This window comes from Numida meleagris, chromosome 13, assembly GCF_002078875.1.
Source record: "Numida meleagris isolate 19003 breed g44 Domestic line chromosome 13, NumMel1.0, whole genome shotgun sequence".
In the NCBI taxonomy this organism is placed as follows: Eukaryota; Metazoa; Chordata; class Aves; order Galliformes; family Numididae; genus Numida; species Numida meleagris.
In genome coordinates this window covers 4,363,374-4,389,893 of record NC_034421.1, presented here as the reverse complement: position 1 = coordinate 4,389,893, position 26,520 = coordinate 4,363,374, and the positions used below count along the sequence as shown (strand labels likewise).

At 55.9% G+C, this 26,520-nt stretch overlaps 1 protein-coding gene across 5 annotated transcripts in view; it reads left to right on the top strand.

The window, feature by feature from the left end:
- FBXL18 (F-box and leucine rich repeat protein 18) overlaps window positions 1-19,731 on the top strand; it is a 29,193-nt gene extending 9,462 nt beyond the window's left edge. The window contains exons 5-7 of one of the 5 annotated variants that reach the window (XM_021412259.1): window positions 14,364-14,520; window positions 17,802-18,000; window positions 18,609-19,726. In XM_021412259.1, coding sequence (XP_021267934.1) covers window positions 14,364-14,520; window positions 17,802-18,000; window positions 18,609-18,652 — 400 coding nt within the window. In that variant the 3' untranslated portion in view covers window positions 18,653-19,726. Of the gene's footprint in view, window positions 1-3,348; window positions 4,318-8,649; window positions 9,096-14,363; window positions 16,443-17,801 lie in introns of those variants that run through there. The other 4 variants (XR_002443299.1, XM_021412258.1, XM_021412257.1 and 1 more) reach the window with 4 other exon arrangements.

Here is a 26,520-nt window from a genome sequence, read left to right as displayed (position 1 = left end):
GTATGTCTTTCTCTGTAGAAAGCCTCTGATTCAGTTCTGCCTCTTTTTCAATGGAACATGGTAAGCAGAAGAGAATTCATCTGGAGACCTCATCAGCAAACAAGGCTTGCAAGGGCAAGGTCTCCTCTGAGCTTTGGAGAAGTGTGTTTCCCTCTGGGCAGATAAATCATGGCAGTGTTTTTCTTTATTCTTCTTTGCTCTGTGTAGGGGAGGGGTGATCTCCTTTATGGTTCAGGGACATCCTCTGTGCACATGAGAAGGGCCCGGTGGTTGCAGGGGGATGCGGCTTGAGTGATGTGCATCCACTTCCCTGATCTTCCTCAGACTTCACACGTGACACCGCTCTGGGCTCACAGTTTCTCTGTAAAATGACATTTTTTTTTTCCCTATCACATGGTGCTCAGCTGCTGCCACGCTTCACGTAGCAGCAGGACCAACAAACAGTGCTTTCTGCTTCGTGCTTGCACCCTAACCTAGCCAAAATGCTTATTAGCTCCGAGCGTTTGTTGCGTCCTGCTAAAACCACTGCAGTGGCAATTCCAAAAACACTGAAAACCGCAATTCCAGGACCCACAGTTCTGCGTTCAAATGCAATCCTACATCTGCTGCTGTCCGAGAGGATGGGGCTCTCTTCAAGCGGCCCTTCGCGAGGGTTTTCACGCCGTTATTTGGGGAAGCAGTCAGTAGATGGAGCTGTGACCTATGGAAGGCGTCCCGCTGCTGGCTGGTGTGCTGCATGCTAACGAATCGTATTTACATGCGTCTTTACCCCAAAAATCTTGCGGGAGGGGGAATGTGGGTGAGCAAGGCACTGCTGTGCTCCGTGGCGGGGGTGGTGGGCATGCACAGGTGGGAAGAGAAGGTGCTCTCCTGGTCAAGGGCACCAGCAGCAAACACTTGGAAGAGGGGGTGGGAAATGGGAAACGCTTTGGCAAACGTCCCCTTGGTCTCAAGGACGGATTTCATTTTCCAGTGTGTTCCTTTTAGTTTTTTTTTTCCTTGTTTTAGCTTAAGGGTTTAGATAGCTTCTGTCATTATAGTGGTTTCAAGGACTCTGCAATAGCAGACAAGGGCGCCTGCGAGAAGTCCTTGAAAAAACACCTTGAAAAAGATCAAGAAAGCAACAGGAAAAAAAAAATATATCACAAAAACAACCTGAAAGCAAAACAAAAAGTCTGAGTGGCGTCGTTAGGGATTCTTCATATGAGGGGGGAAGAGTCAAGGCGTGGAGGTGAGCAGTGATTGATAGAAATGCAATCCCAGGTAAGCTGTGCCACAGAGCGTGGTCAGGATTGGTGCAGCTGGAGCTGCCTGGGGGGTGGGTGGTGGCTCAGCTCAGCTGCTTGTGTCTCCTGAAGCAGGGAGGGAGCTCCTGGGGGCTGCGGCTGTTGGGGATGGAGGGGTAAGATGGGGAGGTCCTGGTGCAGCATCCCTGAGGGCTGCAGGAGTGGGAGTGGTGGGGGGCAGTCCTTGCTCCAGCTTAGCGCCTCAGTTTCCCTGCTTGCAGTGCATGGCTCTGCCACCTGCCTGTAAGGTTGTGCTGCAGGGCTCTGATGGCCAACTGCTGCTGGAAGGGCAGGGAGTTCTAATGGTCCAGGACAATCTGCCTGTTCTGAGAGTCCAAGACATGGAGAAAAAGGAGCACTAACTTAGCCTTCCTGCTTGTGCCAGTGCTAGGTGTGGGCATCAGTTGGTTTGCCATGACTCCCACAACAAGGCTCCTGCTGCTTCCCAGGGATAGCTATTTCAATCTGAATTACATCTTGCTATTCAGGCGTTTGTTGCATTTACTAAATTTTCCTCTGTTTATTACTGTTCAAATATGAACACTTGGCAGGATCTTTCCTTAGCCTGCTGGTTCTAGTGTCCCTCTGTGGCTGTGACAGCCACAACACTTGCTGAAGGGATGCAGCTCTCGTTGCATTCAGCTGCAGAAATGGGGCTTCCAAGTGGGTTTGCCTGGGGGCAAACCTGAGGATTCGGAAAGAGCAAAGTGAGCTCATTCCTCTCCTGGCCTAGGACGGAACTATTGCAAATGGATCTTTGCTCGCCTCAAATCTAAGTGTCCCCCCCTCCCTTGCTGCCATTGCCCTGAAGGTCCTGGTGTTTCTTTCTGGCCAGCTGACACATTGCTCCTGCTCGGCTTCTCACTGTGGGCTCGGCCTCAGAGAGTGCTGTCAGGTGTAGGATGTGGTGGGAGGGGGCTGTTGGGGCAGAAAGCAAGTGCACCATCATCTGTGGATTCCGCGGAGCCCTCCAGCATCGTGCCGCAGTTATCAGCACTGCACAAAGCCGGTGTTACCACCTGGGGCTTACTTGATATTTTCAAGCTGTTTTTGCTTCCCTCCATCACCTTCTCATCCATCTGACCTTGAAAAAGTCCCTTTCAGTGCAGAGCTGTTTTCCTGGCTCCCGCAGCCGGCGCGGTAGCTGCCAATCCCACTCCGCTAGCCTAAGCATGTTGTGGGCTCCGTCCCTGCATCTGATTGCAGAAGACTTAATGCATCGCTCGGCTGGTGTAGTGAATCATTAGCATCCTGCTCCAGCTTTCATTGTCTGTTTCATTTCCTGCTCTTAGAAACCCCTGAATCATTCTGTCACGGACTGAATAACAAACTGCATCCTTGTCGGCTCGCGTTACCCAAGAATTCGTTGGCGGGCTTGGCGAAGGCTGACTGCTCGGGGTGTGGCCCTGACACCTCTGCTGCTGCCAGGGATGTTGTTTCAGGGTGGGTTCAAATACTTTGCAAGCCAGCAGAGCCTGTGGGACCATCCCCAGTTTGGTATATTTTTGTACCACCTTCTGGGGGTACTGACATACCCTCTTCTTAAATGCATTCCTGTGGCTAACCCAAATGACCGGTTCCAACTCCTAGCTGGTGTGTTTCGAAAGGAATTCAGCCCTGAAACCTTCCTTAGAGGGAAGATGGGTTTGTGCACAAAGTAGATTTCAAGCGGTGTCCTTCTCTCTCTCTTGGCTGAGAAATAATCTTGGAATAGGGCAGCCATGCTTTCTCTTCACGAGGGTGTAAAAGGCTGAACGGAAGCATTAACTGCAGCTTTAAAGCATTTCCATGGTAAAATAAATCTAATTGAGCCGTTATTGCAGTTGCTTTTTAATTTGTGGAAGAGATTAGGAAATAACTTTCAGCTTGCTCTGGCAGAGCACTCCCCGAGGACGTGTCCTGGGCGCTCTGGCAGCGCTCCTTGGGCTCTCAGTCCCTCCCTCTTTAATTGTCCGGTCACATCTAAGTGATGCAGAGTTCAGCTGGCAAAATAACGTAGGAACCTCGGTCTGGAAGCCACAGCTCACGAGAGAGGTAGCGGAGCGTCATTCATCTCTTACAGAGAGAACACACAGCGCTGGTGGATGGAATTCCAGCCTTCGGGTGCATCCAGTGTGCGCTGCTGTTTGGCCACGACACGATGTGGTGGCAGAGGATGCTGCAGTGAAGACAGCGGGTGATGGCAGTGCAGTGTGGGACTGCCTTCTGGAGTGCCATGTATGTCCCTTCGCAGGTTGGAGGCTGAAGTGATGGACTTAAAGCGAGGGGAGGTGCTTTATGGAGGGAATCTCATTGCGTGGAAGTGAAAGCAGACTGTAGAATCTTAGGATCATTAAGGTTGGGAAGAGCTCTGAGATCCCCAAGTCCAACTCCAACCCATCCCCACCATGACACCAAGCCACGTCCCTCAGTGCCACATCTCCACAGTTCTGGAACACCTCCAGGGACGGTGCCTCCTCCGCTCCCTGGGCAGCAGTGCCAGTGCCCGAACACTCTTTCAGAGAAGAAATTTTTCCTAATATCCAACCTGAACCTCTCCTGGTGCACCTTGAGGCCATTACACAGCTGTTTTCCTAAGGAACTTTGGAAGTCTGTTTCTGCGATGAGAAGATGAAGCTTGGTCAACACCAGCTGTGCCAGAGTACTGGGAGCAAGATTGGCATTAGGGTCTGGGTCTGCTTTAGAGTCTGTGTGCAGGCTTTGGATCCCTTGAGAGCCTTCTGGGGGCTGTACGGGGGGCAAGGGTCCTCCTGGAAGGTGCCTGTGTGGCTGGAAGCGGCTCCGGAGCAGCTCCATGTCAGGCTCTTGGCAGTCCCTGTCAACAAGCAGAGCTCTTGCTGTTCCCTGAGGTCTGGGCACAACCAGCGGAACAAAGCCGAGGTGTACGCCCGGCCTTCCTGAAAAGATGAGGAAAGTGTGTGTGTGTGTGTACGTTGGATCCTGTCACTTGTCAGCTGCCCCAGCGTGTCCTGGCACTTCCTCTGTTCCACCGAGCTGCGCTCCGGGCATGGGAGTTTCCAGGCTGGCTCAGGTACGTTGGCTGAAGCTTACAAGGCAGATGCCACATCTGAACTTTCAGACGTGAGCAAGCCTTCCAGTAAAAACAAGCCGACGCCGTGCCTGGCAGAGGATTAACGGGGTTTTTGTGCGTGTGGGTGAGAGCTGTGCGCAGTGCGAGATGCGAGGCGGTCTGCGTGCTGCTCCTCTCTGCAAGCAGCTCGCCAGCCCGAGAGCGAGGTCTGAACGAAGCAGGGCAGGGTACGTGGCTGCAGCAGGGGCCGAGTTGCTGCTGTCGTACTCGTACCAACTGGAGTCCAGATCTGCTCTGTCCCCACCGTGCCTCGTCCCCCCCCACCTCGAGCGTCTCCTGGTTTTCTTCCTTTCCTTTCCTAGAGCCTCCTTTCCCGTAAGCTTATCTGTGTTTGTGGAGTTTAAAACCTGGCCTCGATCCACTCCTGATACGCCGTATTTCCTTGTTTTATCTGGTGTGCGCTTCTTGTGTTGCCAGCGCTCAGCGATACCGGCTCTGTGCCCTCCACAGCCTGCCAGCGTCTGGGAGGTGGGATGTGCTGCAGCACCTCAACTTGGCACAGAGCTTTCCTTGGGCGTCTCTGCAAATCTCTGGGGGAAATGCACTGTTCAGCACCAAACGCTGCCTTGTGCTTTCTGCCTGAGGTGGGTCTGAGCAGGGTCTGAGCAGCCCCAGCGCGGCAGGGCTGTCGTTGCATGGCCGTGCGGAGCAGACATGGCAGGGCTCGTGCCCGAGGCTCACCTGCAGCTTTGGGCTGCCCTGCGGCTGGACGGGCAGCTGGGGTTCTGGGGACTGGTCGGCCTCCTGGCATGTCTGAAAGCACACGCTGGGAGTGTTTGCCAGGAGATAACCGCATTCCGGGGAGTGACTCTTTTGTCTTGCTAAAATCAGGGAGATCTGATTAAAGCGCAGACCTTGCTTTAGAATTTCTCCCTTTCTTTTTGACTTTGTCCCTGACCTACATATTGGATCCCGCCACGCTGGTTGGAAGCAATTGAGACCATAGCGTTAAGCTATTTACCGAGCTGTTTGCTTGAAAATAACCTCACTGTCCACACCTGCTCTGGAGTAATTTTGGAGTCAAACAACAAAGCGCCATTAACCCTTTCAGCTACGTGCAGCCCGTTCAAGGTCTAACCGTAGAACAAGGTCATACCCCTGCTGATGCAGGGAGGGTTTGGCGTTAGCACTTTGCTATCCATTTTTCAGCTCCATGGTTATTCCCAGCCGGCTGCTGCAGCCAGCCCTGCTCAACGGGGACACTTCAGGGAGCTCCTTGTGAAAGCAATGCTGGGTGGTTGCTGGGTTGGTGCTGAGTCTGCCGGACCAGAGGCTATACTGGAAAATGTGTGCATGTGTATTTTCTTTGTTAGCCCAGTGGTTGTTTCTGATTAAAGGATCTGTTTTGAAGGGGCTGCTAGTCAGTTGCCTAGAAAACTTGCTTTCATTTAATTAATCATGATGAGTTTAGTCTGGAGGTTTTGTAGGAGAGAGCAAGCAAGCATATCCTTGGCTTCTTTCCCTTGGAAAAAAAAGCAGGGTTTCATGTCTGGAACTGCAGCTCCTTTGTCTCCCCAGGTCAACATCCCTCTCTGTCCTTCGAGTTTTCATTTTACAAGCCGTGTGCTTGCGGAGGTAGATCCAGTTTGAAGTCCATCCAGGTGCGGAATGAGGAAAGAACCATCAAGAAGATTACAGGAGCTATTCTGCAACTGATTAACTCAATCTCTTCCCCTTCTTGTTATCTCCTCCCCGTGCCTAGGGCCTTTCGAACTGCTGCCTTAAGAGCTTCTCACTTAATCTAGCCCACCTGGACAGGTGTATGAAGAAAGGAATTGCCTTCCGGGGACGAACTAAAGGAGCATAGGTTGCAAAGGGAGTCTGCTTTTGGGAACTGCTAATCCCAGTTTAACATTATGACAGCTGCTCGTTAAAATCAGGGTGTTTTTTAACAGGCAGTTAAAGGAGAGGCTTTGCACGCACATTTAGCTGAGAATAATAGTGAGCCATGTGCATTTGATTTTTTTTTCTTAAATCACACAAATTGTACATGGAAAGAATTCTTCGGCGTCAACTTGCTGGGGTATGGAATTTACAAGGTTTGCAGTAACATACAGTTTCCTGTTGGGAGGCGGGGGGGGTGAGAAAATGACAAAGCTTTCTTTTTTCTTTTTCTTTTCGTAAGATCAAGTTCAGACCTCTTCTATAAACCCAGCCTCTCTGGAAGGTGTTCTGGCTGCGGTGGGGTTTCTCAGTTGTCCTGGTGGTGGATTGTCGTGTAAGCTTGTCTAGGTTCTTGTTTTTATAGCTACATAGCAAGGCTGCTAATAAACTAGATTTTGGTATCAGGTGAGATGGCAGCGTCTGCACCTAATTCGAGAGAGTCTGTGTGCAAGGAGAGAAGCAGAGTTTTCTCGGCCTTGGGGAGTTCATGGCCAGGAGGGCTGCCTTCCTATGAAGACAGCTGCTGCTTCCTGCACTACACTTGGTCTAGGAATGCAATTTTCTCTGCAGGACTCTGGCACTGGATAAGAAGCACGAAGAGCTGAGGCTGAGGAGGGTCTATCGGAGGGTCGCATGCTGGATTTGATGCAGTTGTTCTGCAGGTGCTACCGGCTGCCTCCCAGGCTGGCAGGTGCTTGCTGGCTGGTTTCTGGGGGGCAGTGCTGTGGCATAAGGAGCTGTGTGGCTCCTGCTTCCAGCTGCACTCAGGGAGCAGCGTCCTTCCCCAGCAGCCCTAGGCGCGAGGCATGAAGGGCACTCTGTGATGCAGAAAGATAGAACATCGCCCCGGGTAGTTTTGTTGCTGGAAATCCTCGCTCCTGCAGCTACTTAGGTTCAGACAAATTAATTTAACCCACCAGGACCGAGCAACAGAACTCGGTGTGGGAATCTGTGCTACATCCTTGGCAGCCGTACTGCAAATCGTTTGTGGATGGGAGCATCCTTTCTCTCTCCCGGGAGAAATACCCATCTCTTGTTGCCTTTCCTTCAGCTGGCTGTAATGCTAGCACCAGTTACCTGGGATTTCACATTTTCCAGCAGCAAATCTCCTTCCATTCCTCACTGTTGGAGAGAGATCTGGCTGTATGAGTGCTAAGGATGAGCTGGGAATTTTCCAGGCGCATCTGCATGAGAGAAGCTTGTTTAGCAGTGATCCCTTCTCCAGACCCAGCACGACTTGGTTCAGCCTCGGGGGACTGATGCTGCCAGTTCCACTATGCCTGCTTAGAGTGACGCCGAGCTGGCCCCTGTCACACAGCTCAGAGGGAGCATCTCGGTGGCACGGTGCTAATAGGCAAAGTGTTTTAATCTTAAGGGTGTCACCTTAAGCTACGGCGTAACTTCCTTTACCCCCGGCTTTAAAAAGCTGAGCTCATCTTATTTGGCTACACTGAGCAAATTCTCTTCCCCCGTGCTCTCCTACTAGGCTGCTGTCACGCAGAGTACTTGCTGATGGGGACTTGGGCTCTTTTTATATAGTATAAATGGCTTTAATGCTTGCTGCTCTCAAGGTCTGCTGCCTTAAATGTGCGCTGGAAAGCAGAGCCAGCTGAGCAATGCTGGCAAGAGGAGCTGGGAGGACAGGAGGAGACTGCAGATTTCTCTGAGAGGGCATGGAAACAGCGAGGCTGTGAATTCAGAGTCTGGAGCCCAGAATTACAGAGCGGGATGCTTGCATGTGTGAGGGCAAACTCACGTGGTGCCAAGGCAGGTTTTCTGTGACTTGTCTGAGAAAGGAGGCTGCAGTGTATGTGTGTGTGAGTGCACTTCAATGCTTATCTGCAGATCTGAGCTTTCTAAACCTGCCTGTGCTCTAATTGCAGAGGATAGGTTCTGCACGCAGAACAACTGAGCCTGAAGTGATGATCCCAGGCTCAGCCCTCAGGGATTGCCCAGCGCTGCTCTGCCCTGATTTTTTTTAATGGTGCTGCAACTTGCTGCTGGTTTGCAGGTGGTTTCAACTGTTCTCTCTGAGCACCTTGCTCAGCTTGGGCAGCGCTGCTGCAGTCTCTGCTCCTCTTAGGATACCTTTATGCTGTGATTTCTTTTCAGTGTTTTTTCCTCCTTCCCCGCAGCAGGCAGGAATGGGGCTTGTGTCAGCTCAGCAGATCGGCTGAAGTGGGGTGTGCTGAAAAGCCCGGCCTGTGCTCCCCGCAGGGGCACGGGGAGGAGGGGGAGCGGGAGCCCTGACTTGCAGCTGCCCCTCCCGCCCTCCCTGAACAGCCCTTCCTGCCCGCACTGCCGCAGGATCTGCATCCATCCAATCCCCATGCTGTTCGTATGGAGAATTAGTGCTTCTCCTCTGCTAATAACCTGTGTCTGATTTAGTTTCCAGGCGGACCGCCCGGCGTTAAACGTCGTCATTTTCCCTCTGCTTCACGAGGACTTGACAGAGGTCATCAGAGATGTCCCCATGAGGCACTTGGATGAGATCACCTTGTTTAAAAGCAGAGTGGCCGAGGAGCCCCCCAACCTGTGGTGGTGACAGCACGGAGGGGACAGGCGGTGTGAGCGTGTAGGATCGCTTCTCGTTGGCCTGGATTCCCCACCTGCAGCTCCCGGCCGCCTCCCTGGGTGCTGTGCAATCACTTTTGATAGGTGCAATTGCAAAATAAAAAGCTGTCCCTCTGCGGTGGGGAATCATCTCCTGGATGATGCTTGCATCTGAGAAGCCCGTCTCAAAGGCTTCTGGAACGCGATGAGTATTTCCTTGCGGTTAATAATGAATTGCTTTGTAACTTTACTGAAGTTAAAGGTAAGAGAACCTGACTTAATGACTCTCTTTCCCCCGTGTCGCCTGGTGTATTCCCCAAGGGCCCCCCCCGTGTACTTTGGCAGTGTGCTTTGTGATAGTGGTGGAAACCTTTCTTTGCTTTGGTCTATTTTTGGCAAAGTAGAAAGCCTCGGACAGCTAAGAGGCACAGCAGCGTGTCGCTCCGTTGAAATGCATCCCATCTTTTCTATGCTACAGGTACACATTGGTAGCCACACACGTGCAATCACAGATATTTCATGGTCTTTAGATTGAGGGGTACTACGAGGACTATTTTCTTTATTTGTTGAATAGCAAATCGAGGTTATTAGCACCTTGACCGTGTGTGTTCTCGCTGATACTGTTTCCTCGGTCGGCCTGGTGGAAGAAGTTCTCAGCTGCTTTGGAAATCCTTGTCCTGGGGTAGGTGGAGCCTACAGTGACTGAGTTGAGGCTCGGATCTGATTGAAGTGCAGTCTGTCCTGCCGTTTTGATGGGGATGTAGTGTTCTGGCTCTGTCCTTAGGTCCCATGCCCTGGGTTCATGCTAATCCTAGAGACGTAGTGAAGCATCTTCACAGCGTGACTTCGGTCGGCTTCTCTGCTCCAAAGAACTTCCTCAGGCATCAGTAGTGGTCTGGATCACTTTCATATTGCCTTATTTACTGAGCACTTTGAAAGCATCAGACAGCTGTACCAAAAGCCGTGTCGTGAATTTCCTGGAGCGCCGTTGCTGAGTGGCGGTCGGATTTTCCATTTGCTGGAGCATTTTGTGGCAGGGCAGTGGGTCTGTCTTCTGTAGAGCAGCCGTCAGCTGGAGCTGTTTAACTTTCCACCTGCTATCTCCTAAAAGTGCTCTCGTGTTGAGCAGCACTTTAATGGGGAGGCCCAGTGTTGTCCAAAGATGATGTCCCCCTCTCCTTGTCGGCGTTCTCTGGGCAGGATGCTGACTCCCACACGTTGTCCTGTGATCAGAGCAAGCCTGGTTTGGTGGGATAGATCAGAGAGCAGAATGCATCTCACAGCTTTGGAGGACTTCTCCCTCCTTACTTTCCCACCAGCCAGGTGTGCAGCTCCCTGGAAATCTTGCTGGTGTAAATCCTGAGCCGGACTGCAGAAGGAAGATTGAGGGAACTGAGCTTATTCAGCTTGGAGAGGAGAAGGCTTCAGGGAGACCTCAATGTGGCCTTCCAGTTCTTGAAGGGAGTGAATAAACAGGAGGGGGAACTACTGTTTACATGGGTTGATAGTGACAGGACAAGGGGGAATGGTTTTAATCTAAGACAGGGGAGATTTAGGTTGGATGTTAGGAGGAAGTTTTTCACTCAGAGGGTGGTGATGCGCTGGAACAGGTTGCCCAGAGAAGTTGTGGATGCCCCATCCCTGGAGGCATTCAAGGCCAGGCTGGATGTGGCCCTGGGCAGCCTGGTCTGGTGGTTGAAACTCGATGATCTTTGAGAACCTTTTCAACCCAGGCCATTCTAGGATTCTATTCTGTGAACCTACACTCAGGTTACGGTGTTAGCGAGCAGATCAGTGTCTGCATTGCTCAAATCAGCCCTTGCACATGCTTGCTGTCTGCCTGAGCGTCTCTCCCTTCCCTGCTCGGGTCTGGGTCCAGCAGCAGCTGTGCTGAGTTGCTGAGGCCTCTGGAAACAACCACATCCTCCCCATCCCCAGATTGGAGCCGGGAGCACTGCAGACTGCAGCAGCTCAGGCCCGGCGCTGGCACCCCGCTGCTGGCATCCTGCTGCTGTTTGCTCTCCCTGCGAGGTGGTTCTTTCTACCTCGTGTCATATTGCTTGCCTGTTCAAATCCCTCTCTCCAACAACTTTTTTCTCTCCTCCTCCCATGCTCTAGCAAAGCCCATGAGCTTGTTGGCAGGAATGTGAGCCTCCACTCTGTCCGGTTCAGGCCACTCCAGCTCTGCCTGGTGTGCATCCAGGTTTCTTTCCTAGAGTAATTGATGGGGGTCAGGCAGCGAGCTGCTGGAAGCAGTGCCAGTGCTTTCCTCTCCTCCACCTCTCGGGCAGGGTGAAGGGAAGGCTGAGTGCATGGGGCAGGTTTCACCCTTAAGGAAACCTGTCCTGTCCCATGGAGGAGTCCCAACTGCAGGAGGAAGGCCATTCCCATCCCAGCCAGGGATTTCTCCTCTGCTGACACAGCAGCACCAGCAGGAGTTTGGCAGAGCTGCCAGAGTTAACCCTTTGGTCCCGGGGGTCAGAGCATCCCCACGAAGCATGTGATGCCGAGACCTTTCTCTTGGCAAAGCGGTGCCCACCTGCCTTGTCTCGCCAGGTCGGGGCAGGCAGTGGGGCATGGTTGGTAACACCATTATTCTGTTGCCCAGGGTACGATGCTCAGACATCCGTATTCATGCAAGCAGGTCAGAAGTCGTGATGCAAATGCTAGCAGTTACGATGGGGACTAGGAAAGGTCACCCACAGGTGGTAAGGACAGCACCACAAAATGGTGATAGAGAGTAAAAAACGCCTTCCACCCACCCCGTTCCCCAACCATGGCCTGGTGCTCCCTATCTCTGCCACAAATCCTCTTACGGTGAGTGAGAATTTCCGCTGCTGCTGCACTCCAGGCAGGATTCACCAGATGTTAATAATGTGCTTATTTTCTCTAAGTGCTATTTTGGCATCGGTGTTAATTACAATTTATATTCTGCAACATTTACACTGGGAAAAGAACCCACCCTAATAGTCCCCAATTGGCAGAGCCGGGCTATTAAGCGTTGCACCATATGTTCCGAGCAGAGCAATGTATGGGACTCGGAGCCCACTCAGCTCTCAGACTCTGGCGTGCGGCGTTGGAGCAGGAGAGAACAGAGGCGCTGGCGTTCTGTTGCTAGCTTTTATTTAACACCAAATCCCACCCTTTCCTCTGGTCTCTGTCCCCATCTCTCCAGAAATCTCCCCCCCCCGCTCCCTGCAGGCACCCTGTGAGGTGATCTCAGCCTGCTGATGCTGCTGTCCGTGGGCTGAAACGAATGGATTCCATTACAGGAGGAGCGCTCCGTGCAGGGACTGCCTCTCCGAGCTGCCCTGGTCCCTGCTGTCATCTTTTGTGCTGCTTTCCAAATCTGACCCGCCGTCTCCGGGGTTGCAGGAGAAACCTGTGCACCGACCACCAAGGAGGTGTCCGTGCATCGCTGGGAGGAGGAGATTTTGGGGGCAGGCAGCAGTAGTGGGGAAATCAACAGTTGTCTGCGCTCTGCTCTGCTTGTGGCCCAAGTCCCATTTGGCTGCACGGTTTGGGCTCTGAGGGATGGGGGGGCTGGGTCTCGGTCTGAAGGGTGGCAGTGGTTTTGGTGGGGGAAGGTTGTCTGCTCTGCATTCCGGTAGGTTTGGGAGGTTGAAGGATCACATCCTCAGTGTTTCTGCAAAGCGGGTTTCACGGTCTCTTTAGAGAACAGCAGTGTCTCCCTGCTTGGTCTGGGCCACGCACCATGTGGCGACGGGCTCTCCCTGAGCGAAGCTTCGGGTGGTCGTGGTTGCACCCATCATGGTGACATCTCAGCAGGGAGAGAACAGAGCAGGAGCGTGGCACAGAGCTCAGCCTGCAGTGTGCTACCCTCCTGCTGCGTGCAGGGCTGTGATGTGCCCTTGTCTGGGGAGGGGGCTGCTGGGTGGCAGAGCAGGGACCCTGCTCGCATTAATCCGCAGGGCTGTCTCTGCAGCAGGGTCTGTTCCCTCCCCTCGCAGCTCTTTGGGGCTCAGGGCAGGGCGCTGCGAAGCACCTTCCATGCAGCTCTCCCACTCCGTGGGGATGCGCGGGCGGCCGGGCGCTCTGGCAGGAGAAAGATTTCCATAGAAACCGGTTGGGATGCTGTACAGGGAATTGTGATGAACAGTGAAGGGACGTTGCCTCGGACCCTGTTTGTTTTTAGGGGGCGGTGAGGGACAGACCGGAGCACGGGGGGGGACAGGCAGCCCCCAGACTCACGGGCCCCCTCCCCACTGTTACTTCCCGGGGGGCTCCCCCCCTCCCTCCCACCGCTGCTCTTCAGCTTTCGTCACATTTTCAAAATGGCCAACGTGGTTAGGAATAATCATCATCATAAAACAGGATGGATGGGGTCTGACTACGAACACTGTTGCTGTTAGCAGCGGGATGTCGGCCATAAAACACGAAGCAAGGGAGGCATTGACCTTTCCGCTGTTTGAAACGAATGGAGACATCAATACCCATTGTTTCGTGGCGCTGACCTCTGACGCGCTCCGTTCTCCCTCCCCTTGGCTTATTTATTTATTTTTTTTATAATTTCCCCCTGCTCTGGGGGACGGGGGTCGGTTGGTCCCATCCGCTGATGCCGATCTCACCCGGCGATAGGGAAACCATTGGCACGCGGGGGGTCCCAGTGATGTGGGTGTGCGCCCAGCCCTGCTCCCGTGCTGCCTTCCCCCCTTTCCCCGTGCAAAGTCAAAGCTCTGAGATCTGAAGGAAGGCAGATCAATGCGCCTTTAATTACGGCGGGGTTTGTATTTCGGTTTTTCAGGCGGTGAAGTGTAACGTTTTATGTGAACGCTGTCGGAGCCTGGCTGCCCGGTGCCTTGTTTTATTTATTGTTTTAAAGGAGCCCCTTCTTTTGTGAGCTTCATCTCTGTGCAGCGAACGTGAAATCAGGCATTGCTAATTAGCTGCGTGACAATTAAGTAATGTAGCACAAAACCATTAGGACGCTGGGTTCGGTTTTGAAGTTCGTCCTTTGAAGCGGAGGCTGCAGCTCCCTGCCCAAGGCTGCTGGGGAAAATGTTTCTCTTTCGAAACTTCCTTTGAAAATATAATGTCAGTGTAAGAGTCCCTATTTCTGTCTCCCCTCACTCTGAGCAGCGGGGGGAAATTGTTTCTCGTGGCGCAGACCTCTGGCATTCGTGGAAAGGGGAATTGGGAGAGCAGGAAACGGGCGCTTGGTCTGCAGAGCTGGCACCGAAGCCGCTCGTTGGAGGAGAACGGCGATGGCCTGGGAGGGAAGGAGCTGACCCACAGCTGGGGGGGGGGCAGGGGGAGGGGAGGGATCGTCCTCCAACCCCGCAGTGCAGGCTGAGGTACCACCGGGCTCCTGGGCTCGGACCCCTCCATCCGCGCTCGACCGATGCTTGTGTTTGCACCTGGCCCCGTGTTCTCGTAGTGAGCCCAGTTCTGAATGTGCAACTTTCCTGTACGCAGTGGCATGTAAAACTTCAAATAAAGAGTGAATCTGTTCTGAGCCGGCTCTCTCGTTGTCTCCTGCCTGGTACTTCCTTTGCAAGGCAGAGCCCAAAGCCATCTGTTCCCTGCAGGGGACACGCTTCGGAGCTGTGTTCTAACTGCACGGCGTGGGCTCGCACACTGAAGGCGCCGCGTTGTGTTTGGGAGATGCTTCTCCTCCGTGGACATCCAAAGGGATCGTGGTTGGCCCTCGTTGCTGCGGGACGAAGCGGCCCCCCCGGCTTGCAGGTGGGTGAGTGGTGCTGGTGGAACAGCAAGGGCTGCGCTCACCAGCCCTGGAGGTGTCCCAGAACCACGGAGATGCGGCACTTGGGGACGTGGCTTGGTGTCACGGTGGGGATGGGTTGGGGTTGGTGCCTGGTTCCCCTGCAGGCGCTGCGGGCTCACCCAGCTCTGCCTGGAGGCTTTGTTGCAGTGTCCGTGGGCTCCTTTGCTCTGTGCACTCTGGCAGGGCGCAGAGCAGGGGCCATCCCTCACGCTCATGTTTAAGTTATGGATTTTATTGCTCCAATAACCGTTATCTAACCGTGGTTTTGAGGAGGGAGGCAAGAGATAAGGAGGGAGGAGGCTGAGGAAGGAATGCACTTTTGGGCTCTGCTGGGCCTCCGGCTTATCACGGGGGCTCACCGCATTGTTTGGGCATTAATAATTGCAGAGCAGGGCTGGAGAGCAGCGGTCGGTGCCACGCACTGGGAACGGAGCAGCTCGTCCTGGAGCTGTGCTGTGCCCTGGCACTGCATCTGTTGGTACAGGGCTGTGACTGCTCCCAGGAGGGACCTGGAGGGGAGCTGGGAGATGGCGGGGTGAGAGTTCTGCAGCCATTGAGTTATCGTTGCTTCCACACTGCCCGGTTTTCTTGAATGATGGCAGTGTAAAAGGTGTGACAGCCTTTTCTCTGCTTCCCGCACCGGTGCTGCGTGGCGGGTGACCTGTCTGTTCTCATGTGCCGTGAGAAGAGCTGTTCTCTTGGGTTTTATCCCCAGATTTTGCCCTCACAGACATGGCATTGATCTCTGCCGGGGGGGCTGGGGGGAGGGGGCTGGCGGCGTTCCTGCTTGCTGTGGGGGAAGGAGGAGGACGGGCAGCAGGTTAAATTAAGAGAGGGGAGATGTAGGTTGGATGTGAGGGGGAAATCCTTCACTCAGAGGGCAGTGAGGTGCTGGCAGTGCTCCCAGAGCTGTGGGTGCCCCGTTCCTGGAGGTGCCCGAGGCCGTGGATGGGTCCTGGGCAGCCTGAGCTTGGGGAGGACAGCCAGCCCTTGGCAGGGGTGGGGCTGGGGGGTCCCTTCCAACCCAACCATTGCATGATCTCTAAGGTCCCTTCCAACCCAACCATTCTACAGTTCTACAAATAGATGGGAAGCTTTGGGAGGGACCAGAGGGAGAGAAGTGTTGCTGCTGGGGCAGGGATGAGCTGCGGCTGTAGTTTGGTCTCTGTGGGACACGTGGTGGCTCTGGTGATGCTGTGGGGAGGTCCTGCAGGGCCACCCCTTGGGGCTGGGACCCGTGCCCTGGGTGGCACCAAGGTTGTCCCCAGCGTCCCGTTCCCTTTTCATTGTGCTCCCGTTTGCTGCTGGTGTGCCAGCAAGGAGCTGCATGGACTTGGAGAGCCATAGTGCACTGAGAAGGGGGAGAAGAGGACGAGCTCCCTCCCTCCCATGGAGCGCAGGTGATGGAGGAAGAGCTTCTGAGCAGCTCTCTCATAGGCAGCATTACTGGAGCACCATCACTCTCCTCTCCATCCCCTCCATAAACAGGAATTAAAAGTACAGCTCATAAAACCCTTTTGCTTTCTCCAGAAGGAGGGAAGAGAAGAGAGAGAGGAGGAAAAAAAAAAAGCATTGAAAATGCTAAAGGACATAAAGGGCGTTCATGAAAGGGTTGGATGGTGGTTATTGCAGCAGGGGGAAAAACAACATTATTTCACTGTGCAGATAAAAGGAAGGGGAAAAGCAGCATATTTATAGCTAGGGAGCCTGGATTCCTTGTTAAGCCACTATTATCAAATTAATGTCAAAATGCATCAAACAGGCATGAGTGTTCTGGGCCCCTTATGCAAAGTGCTTGCAAATTGGTTACAAATACATTTGTTTACAGGGTACGAGGCAGGAGCGAGCTAATTAGTCATTGTAGCGGGGTTGTTTTGTCTTTTTTTTTTTTTAATTATTTTTTTTTTTGGCAATTACACAGACAGGCTGTTGTGAAGTACAAACACAGCCCCTCTAAAAGCACATTGAGTGCTGAGTCTCCTGCCCCGACCCCGCGTGGGGATCCCACCCTCCCCATCTGGGGGCTGTGTGGGGCCGTGCCCTGTGGGGCACTGGGCTCCCACCGGGTGAGCTCTGCCCTTAAGATTCACTCCCCCGTGCAACGTTTGCCTTCCCCTGTGCCCGATGGTGTTTGCATTCCTCTGTCTTTACTGGCACTCCTCCAATTTGAAGTCAAATCTCCCATCCCATCGGGTAGTCCCGGAGCTTCCAGTGCGCACGGCGGTGTCCCCGCGCGGCTGCTCCCCATGCAGGTGGCTGTGTGCTGGGCACTGGTCCTCGCTGCATCCGCACCCCGCGCTGCTGATGGACACCTCCTCTTGTGCCACAACGAGCACTGAGCCTGGGACAGCCCTCCCCTGCTCAAGGAATTGAAAATACACCGGGGAAGCCCGGCAAGAGCTGATCTTCAGGTGTGCGCTGGTGCCTCTTTCCATATCCCATTTCTGAATAGGTAACCGCGGGGTAACCACGGCAGCCCCTGGGTGGACGGATGGAGCTGCACTGATTTAGGCCGTGCGTGGCCGTGCAGCCCCGTGTGCCATCCTCGGGGTCAGGGCTGAGGGCTGCCGCTGTCCCCAGGGCCACGCTGTCACCTGGAGGGTGGGGGTCCTTCCTGCGGGCATTGCTGGGCAGCAGCGATGGGGTTGGTTTGGTGGGGTTCCACCAAAGGCACCGATGTCAGCTCCCCGTGGTTGGGGTGAGGGGGCTGCAGCCCCGGGCCGTTGTCATTCCCCTCATGTAGCAGGAAGGATTTCTGTGAGTGCCATAAACCATCACGTGGGCAGAGCCTGGGTGAGCTCTAATTGCTTCTATTTGCATAATGAGGCACAGCGCAGCATCCTGCTGGTACTGGAAAGGGGAAAATCGAAACCAGCTCCAGATAAACAACCTGCCCCATCCCTGCCCGCTCCTCATCGCATCCTTTCCCCCATACAGCTGGGCGCAGAGTTTCTCCAGCTCCCAGACTCCCCCCCCACCCCAGGAGCATCGTGCCACCCCCTGCCCCCTCCATGGGGCCCGTGACCGCAGCCGTCCCCACTCCATCACCCGTCTGTCCCTGCAGTGCCCTGCTCCCAGCAGAGCCCCGTGCAGGCACTGGGATGCTGTGGGCACGCTGTCCTCATGGATGTGTCCTGGTTTGGTTCTGTCACTGTGCACGGGCAGCGATGCTCTCGCAGCAGTGGTGGCACATTGGGGCACACCGCGGCCATCGCGTCCCGGAGTCTGTCATTTTCCCCAGGACGAATGGAAATGCCATCGTCGGGGTCCGTGCGGCGCCGGAGGGTCTGTGCCATGCGTGTTCCATGGGACTTCCCCAGTGAGAGCCCAGCAGATGTCACTACAGCCTGCGCGATGGGGACAGGAGAGGGGACACGTCCCATCTCAGGGACGCGCTGTGCGCTACGTACTGCGCTGCTCGGGACCTGTGCTCCTCGGTGGTGAGTGCCCAAAGCAGCAGGAAGGGGCACCTGGAGGAGAGGGTGATGTCCCCTGATGGCAGCATCACCAGCCCGTGTCCCCAGGCCCTCAAGGGACCAGGAGCATCTTTATCCCGTCCGTCCCAGCGGCCGGATCTGGGCATCCCCCGGGTGCTGGGGCAGATGCTGGGAGCGCTGCTGGGAGCTTCCTTGGGTCCCTTGCCGCGGCAGCGTGCTGAAATGCACCTCACCCATCCATCCATCCATCCATCCATCCATCCCTCCTCCTCCTCCTCCTCCTCCTCCCCTGATTCCTCCGAGCACTCTGCTGCCCTTCGGGGGAGAAGTGCTGACTCCAGATGTTTCCCTAATGAGAACCTTCTGCAAACAGCGCTGCTTTATTTTCCTACGGAAAGCGAACCAAAGGGCCGTGCTGGTGATGGTTAATCCCCTGCAGCCAGCGCTGGGGACGGGGCAGAGGCTCCAGCTCCTTTCTGCGGAGCGGTGCTGGTGCAGCACGATGCACCCAGTGGGGCGGGTTTGGGCTCTCTCCTTTCTGAGCCTGGGTTCACTGCCACCGCGTTTGGGATCGCATCTGATCTGTGGTTCCCCATCCCTGGCTCCTGCAGGTCAGCTCAGCACAGCCGAGAGAGATGGCAAAGCGCTCCTTTAAACACGCACCGTGCCGCTGATGAGTCCATCCAGGGAATTAATTGCAGCGAATGGCATGTAATAAACAGCCTCAGCCCTCACCCACTGCTGTCTGGGAAGGGTTAAAAAGGAATCACGTATGAGTGTGGGGGGGGGCTGTAAAATGGAGATGGGGCGGTGGGAGGGACAGTGATTTTGTTCACGGTAAGAAAAAATAATGGTAAAAAAGCAAATGTGGAGGGGGCAGGGCTGTCCGGGCTCATCCTCAGCCCAGGTCCCAGCAGCCCCATGGGATGCACCACGGAGGGATTTTGGTGCCCGTGTGACATCCCATGGCACCTTCCCCATGAGGATGCTGAGCACGCCGGGGCTGTGCCGTGGTGTTTTCTGCCTCATCCCAAAGGATGCAATGAACACGGTCCCCAGCCACGGGGGGGCAATGGGGTCAGGGGGTCCTGGGGAGCCCCTGCAGCATCCCCATAGGGATGGGGGTGATATCCCACACCCACAGATCCCAGTTTGTTCCTGGGGCTGTGTGTGGGGCGCTGCGAGCTGCCGCTCCGTGGGGCTGAGCCTGCATCGCAGTCCCTTCTCAGCCTTTCCTCATTTCTTTGGGATTTCAGGCAGCTTCCAAATTCTTGCGCAGCCAAATCCTCCCTGGGGCTGCCAGGAACCCCGGCCAGCAGCGGGGACGTGCTGGTTCTGTACCCACAGCACGGCCAGTATTGCTGGCGTGCTGCGGGTGATGGGGACGGGACGGAGCCCCCGCTCCTCCCTGCCCTGACGCAGCCACATCAGAGCGGGGGATCCTGGTGGATACCGCTGTGCCCTCCCCTTTGCCGGCACCTGGGCTCCATCCCAAAACTCGAGGTGATGGGCAGAGCGCTCCTGGCTCTGCACCAGGGCCCCGCTGCTTCGGGGTCCCACCCCAAATTCCCCACACTTCACCCACCCGCCCTCGCCGTGTTCCCGAGTGTGGAAGCGTGGTGGTTTATCTGCTCCCGCTCAGGATTTATCGTCCCCAGCACTTCCCGTGCTTGCTTTCAGCATGCACTATTTCTTCTCGTGAACGATAAATCAAAACTGTTTGTTTTCAGTGGCTTTTTTTTTTTTTTTTTAAACCATTGTGATTATTTTTTAATCGTTTTCCTCCTCAGGGCCCTCCCGGCGCTGTGGGGAGCGCCTCGGGGGGAGGTGGAGGTGGGGGGAGATGTGGAGAAACCCCGAGGCCACGGTGATGGCACACGTAGGGTGTCCATGAGAAACACCCCCAGGAATCAGGCTGGGAAGGGTGGGAAATCCTGCAGTGATGCTGCAAACTGAACACTGCTCCATGTCCAACCACCACCAGGATGCGGCCCCGTGGGCTGGAGACCCTTCATGAGTCGGGGTTCTCCATTGAAGCCTTGCAGGCATGACCCCAATTTGGTTTTCCTGCCTCATCCTGGCATCATTCATTCCTCATCATTCCTCCCCCACCCATGGGGGCTCCTATCAGGGACCCCAGAGCTGGGGACCCACCTCCAGCCAAGCCCACCTGTTGGACACGGCTGCCCTGCTCTGCTCTTTCCACCAGCGACCCATGGAAAAATGCTTGTTTTGCAGCGGCCGCTCGGCGTGCCAGGTGCTCCTCCTTACTCTCCTCTTTCTTTTTTTTGTTTCGGAGCACGTTGGCACGAGAACACCTGGGATGCCGACCTTCCCACAGCGCTTTCCTCACCCAAAGGCTTTTCCTTTTTTCCACCCCACGCTGGCTGCTCAAACCACACCGGGACGCGGCCCCATGGCGCTCCCAGGGCTGAATTTTTTGGGGGGAGGGGATTCTGATTTTCCAGCAGCTCTCACACAGCGGCGGAGGCACCCGCAGGGGTCCCACCACCCCTCTCCTGCTCCCCGGGCCGGTGTCAGCACGCCCGCAACGCGTCCCCTGGGGATGCAACAGCCAACCGGATCCACAGGGAGATGTTGGCGAAAACACCCCAGAGCTGGTGAATGGGGCCGAGCTGTGCTTTATGCTCTATATTTAACAGCATTGTCTCCTTTTCATTTGTTTTATTTTTCTTGGAAATGGGTGTGGGGGAGCAGCGCTCGCTTTTCCCGCGACTTTTCGCGCTCCCGCAGAGCGCTGACCCCTCCGTGGCGCTCTGGAAAGCCAATGTCTTTTTGGTTTCGTTTGGAAGCCGGGATGGAAAATGATTTCCAAACTCCCCAAATTAGAAACAGCACTTTGTTTTGGTGGGGGGGGGTGGGTGGGAGGGGGAGGGGCGGTGTGTGTCATCCCGCAGCAATGAGGAGCGCGCCGGGGGGAGCGCGGCGCTGTGATTTATTTCTGCAGCGCTGCCCCAGGGGTTTGCACATCGAGGGTTTGGGTTTGAGCTGCTGCTGAGTGATGGGAGCGAATGTTTTGCGGTGCTGGGGGGCACGAGCAGGCGGCCGTTTCTTGTTGGGATTTTGTTTCAGCGCGTCCCCATAGCGATTTCGCTGTGGGTTACTCTGTTCCCTACAAAAAACATCGAGTCCTGTGGGAAATGGGTTGGACTCTTGCAAAAAGGAGCCAGTCCTGCCCGGGACGAGCTTGTCCCCATCCCTGCAGTTAGAAGTTCTACTGACAAGCCACCACGGTGGAGGTTTCCCGCTGCCTTCTGCAACCCCAAGTGGGCCCTCAGCTGCGGGCTGCGGGGGTGCCAGGCCACGCGTGTGGCTGCAGCAGCAGGCATTGCCAGAAATCCCTGACAGACAGCGCGTGTTAAGAAGCTGCAGGGGATGCTCCATGCGTTCACGAGCGGTGGCTGCGCAGGGTGGAGAAACCTTCACCCCCTGTTTTTCGCCCTGTGGGGCATCACACCTCACGCACCCATAGGCAAACCCGTATTTTTCCCAGGCCCCAGTTCCCCCCCCCATATTGAGGCAAACGCTTTGCCTAATTAGCAAAACACGTCAAAAGAAAAATGATAAATGTCCCAGGAGGAGATTTAGCCGCCTTTGTGCCCGCCTAGCCTGACTTCTGCTCTTGAAGGTTTTATTAACAGATAAGGCAGCTCGTGACGGGCAAGCAAAGCAAAGCGTGCGCTCTGCCCGGTGCCGTGGGGTGGGAGGAGGGGGGATGCAGCTTGGGGTCACGGGGGCTCATGTTTCTGTGCCTCTGCGTGCGACCGTCACCGTGGTGTCGGGCCTTGGCAGGGGGAAAAGCGTAAGCTCTGGCTGAATGCCTCCTTTATTCTTCCAGGGCAGGTAACTCAATCCTGCCGGCTTTGAGCGTTGCTGTGACTGAGGGTGTTTGCATGGGGTGACGCTGTGTGTGTGGGGGGGTGGTTTGGGGAGGGGTTGCTCGGGGCGGGTGCCCCAAATTGGGGTCAGATCCAGCAGCAGGGTGGTGTGGGGACGGCCAGCTCCCCATCCCAGCCCTCTGCCACAAGCCCCTGCAAATTCACCCTAAAACTTTTGCAACGGGCTCCTGCAAAACTCTGTGACCGCTGCAGGGCGACCACCGCAGGACCCTGCAGACCGGAGGTGGAGCATCGCTGCACCCCGCGATGCGCCGAACTCTCAGCAGGGCGCTAGGAGCTCCAAGCCCAGCACTCTGTGTCATTATCATCATCTTAAATCACGAGAAACTCCCAAACCAGCAACCGGAGGCATCTGTGCGTCAGCGGCTGAGCGGGGACCCACTCAGAGGGGTTCCCCTCCAGCACCGGCCCTGGGCTCCATCGGCTCCGCTCCGGATAAACAAGGGCCATGTGTCGGCTGGAGGCGGCCTCGCGCCGCTGGGTGGGACCTCAGCGCAGAAATATTTTCAAGATAAACAGAGGAAAATGAGTCCTGGAGGAGGACGGAGCTGCTGGCAGCGCTCCTCGCCGAGATATTTCGGGGCAGGAACTTGGCGCTCTGCGGGCCGGGGTGGGAAGACGGCTTTGGTAAATTGTTTCTTCTCCAAAGGGAACGAGGAGGGCTTCGGAGCTGAAGATAAAACACAAAGGGCAACGGGCAGCAAGAGCCATCGGGGGAGAGTGGCAAAGTGGGGGATGCCACGGGGCAGGACGAGGGCCATGGGGAGGTGACGTGGGGCAGGATGAGTGCTAAGGGGAGGTGGCATGGGGCAGGACGAGGGCCATGGGGAGGTGGCATGGGGCAGGACGAGGGCCATGGGGACCCACTGTGCTCTCCCTGCAGCATCCCTGCATCCCAGTGGCCAAACGTGACTGATGCTGGAGGTGGAGCATTGCCCAGTACCACGCAGGTGGCAATGCCAAGCCCTGGCAGTGGCACCCCGGGGGAAGCTGTCCCCTCTCCCAGGGCTGTGCGGGTGCCAGGCTCGGGGCGCTGGGACGCCGGCGTCTCTCTCTCTCTCTCTCTTTCTTTCTCTCCCCCTCTCCTCCCCACCCCCAGCAAATTTAATTAAAAGTCATTCAGATTCCTTTGAAAGAAAATGTCATCCGTCGACACAATTACACTTTAACTAACCAAAGCTGTTACAGTTCCTATATATATTGGAATCAGGCTGTCGTTATTAGTTCTAAGTAAGTAATTTATTCCCATTATTGTGTTCAAATTACAGGATATTACCCCCTGGGGAAATAATCCTGTTATTTGAAATGTAAAAAAGAATTCACATGGACAACAATAGGTTCCTAAATGAACCTCAGGAGCAGTCCCGAACAGAGCCCAGCATCGCTTTGCCTGGGTAGCAAAAACCACAAAGTTGGGTTTTAAGGATGTTTTCCCCTCTTGCTTTTCCCCAAGAGGGGGAAGCGGGGCTGCTCCTCTGCGCCCGGAGCTGTGGGGACCTGGGGGGCAGTGGTTGGGAACGCGGGTCCATGTGCTGAGCAGCCCCACGGCGGCGCGGCTCTGAGACACCCGGATCTCGTGGACCGCTTCGGAGCAGCGGGAGGAAAAAGGGAGAGGGGGGGGGGGGAAAGAAAAGGAAAGAAAAAGAGGAGGAAGAGGGAGGGGAGGGAGGAAAATCAGATCCACTTGTAACCTGATTACAGCAGCCAGCTATGTGTGCGAAATCACAATGCGGCTCTATAATTAAATCTCTCTTTCCCCCTCCTGCCGCGCTCTTTCCTCCAGCAGGCGCGGTACAAAAGCGGTCGTTAGGACGCGGCATTCCAGCTCCGACGAGAGGGGACGGTTTTGTCTATCGCTGCTGGGATCGTCTGTGAGGAAATCATAATTAGGAGCCGGGCGCTGCCGGCTGGAAGGCTTTGTTGGGCGCAGGGGCTCTGCTGGCGGAGCTGCGGGTGCCGTGGGGTTGCGCAGGGGGGGTCTGTGGGAGCCGGGGGGGGACAGCCCTGGGAGAGCCACGGGATGGCCAAGGGATGGAGGGGAAGGATGCGCTGGGGTCAGTGGGTACTGGGAGCCTCCTGCGGCCCCTGGCGCTTGTAGGGTTTGGGGAGAGACGGTTTCTGCCCCTTTTGCCCCACGGTGATGTTGTAGCATCACTTTGGTACCCAGCGTGGGCTGCTGGGGTGCTTTGGTGGGTGCCCATAGGGATAAGGGAACCAGGAGACCTCCTGAGTGCGGGGAACGCTCCCGCAGTGTGCTTTGGCTTCGGGACCCAGTGGTCCTGCACCTGGCGACGCGAGGATGCCAAGGATGGGGTCGGGTCGGGGCAGGCAGCCCCCACTGTCACCGCCTTGCCCATCGAGGACGTTGGTTTGCTGGGCGCTCCGTCCCCACCTGTGTGATACCCGTGCTGGGGGGCAGCTGTGGATTCAGCCCCAGGGACCCACTTCCCCATGGGCAGGCCCGTGCTTGCTGCTTGGGGGTATCTTTGGGGATGGGTTTTGCTTCCCGTCTCCCTTTGGCTGGCACATCCACGGGGCTGGGTTTCTCGCAATGCCAGCACGAGTGCTGCAATGCCCCTGTGGTGGGGAGAACAGACCCACAACGTGGACCAGCACCAGGGACCCACGGACGGGACGTGGCACACAAAAGGACGGCCGGATTTACAGGTGGCACCTCGTGCACGTCGCAGGGAGCACCACGGGGCGCACACCCCGGCCCTGCAATGTGGCCACTCTCAAACAGAGCTGTGGATGTTTCGTTTTAATGGCAATTCCCAGCTGCTAAAAGGTGAAAGGTGCACGATAGGAACACCCTGCGGTCCCGGTACCCTTCGTGGAGGGGCTGGAAGAGGCGTTTGTGAGCTGGAATAACGCATCGTGGGGAGGAGGACGGGTTTACCGCGCTTTCAGATGGGGATGGCGAAGTTTGGGGTGCACACGGCAGTGACAGCCACACGGTGACATCCGCAGGGGAAGGGACAGCCCAGAGCATCAGTGCCCGCATCTCTTCTTTTGGGGACATCGCCCTCGGCACGGCACAAAGCGATGCACGTGGCACCGTCCCCAAAAGCCGGACCCCGCGCCTGTCCCCGTCCCCTGCAGCTCTGCATTTCCAGCTCCCCAGGGCTCCGCTGGTTGCGGCGAGTGGCGGAGAGGAAAGGTGAATTTTAAGAAGGACGGAGCAAAGGCACACAGCTCTGCGGTTAGCTGCTCAGCTTCTCTCCCCGCGTCTCCCGCTGAGTCGATGCTTTAGGACCTTCAAACCCGAGCTGTTGATACCTCCCCACGATCCCTTCCCCACCAGAGCAGCGGGGCAGCTGCGGATGTTTTCCATTTTCAACTGTTTGGTGCGCGCACAGGAGGAGCTGCACCCGGCTCGCTGCGGGTTGTTGCTCAGAGCTCCGCGTTCCCCATCGCCCGGACGCAGCCTGCGTCAAACCCACAGAGCGGGCTGCCACGCAGGGTTGCGGGTTCGGGGTATTTCCCACACGTTTCTCTGCTAAACCACCACATCTGTCCCCCCAAAAGCTGCGGTTGCCTTCTCCTCGCCCCGCAGCCCAGTTCGGGGTAGGGCTGGCCCAGAAGCGCAGGCACAAATCACAGCCCCGGGACTCACGTTCCGCCCAGAGCAACCCCGCGCCAGCGTGTGTGTTTTTCTCATGATTTTGCACTTAAAAGAAAAAAAAAGCTTTTTATTGGGTAAAAGGGGAAAAAAAAAAAAAATAAAGAGAAGGAGAACCAGGCAGCCCCATAACCCCGCAGTGGGGCTGAGCGCTCCGCTGGGACCGATGGAGAACGCATCCCGCACTGCTGGGCATCCCGCATCCGTCTGCTCCCCGGGATCTCCCCCCCCACCACGCCAGGCTGCCCCCAAAGAATGGGGTGTGGAGGATGGAGGACCCCCCCCTCCGCCCGTAGGGCTGCGTCAAAGCCCGTGTTTTCCCTTCCACCCCCCCCCTCCCCCCTCCCCTCGGGGGTTTTATGTGAGGGAAAGGGCCCCCAGCGCCGCTCTCCGCCGCGGAGATGAGGAAATGGGGCAGAGGTGTGCCAGCTCCGTCCGTCTGATTTATGGCCGCGTTGCTAAATCCGGGCGCTGACTGCACGCGTTAAATATAGCTCCAAACACCCTGAAAACGTGCGGCCAGCGCGGCACGGCGCAACGCGGCCACCCCCCCCCCCCCCCAGCCTCTCCTGTACGTGTGCATATGGGGGGATCCAGAACGTGGGGGTGGCGGCCCCCAAAGCTGAGCAGCCCCTCCTGAAAGCGGGGCAGGGTGATGCGGGGGGCGGTGACCCTGGTTGTGGCGTTCCCATCCCACCCCAAAATCCTACCTGTGTGCCCCGGGGGGGCTCTGCAGTGCTGCGCTGCCTCTGCTTCCATGGGGGGGGGGGGGGGGGGGGTAAAGGAAAAAAGAAAAAAAAGGGGAAAATATGGGGAAAATGGGGAGAGGTTAATAAAGGCGGGGGGAAGGGAAAAAAAAAAGGGTGAAAAATTAGGAAAACGGGGGAAAGGGGAATAAAAAGAGGGGGGGAAAAAAAAAGGAAAAATGGAAAAAACCGTCAGGAGTAAAGAAATAAGGACGGGGAAAATGGGGGATAAAAA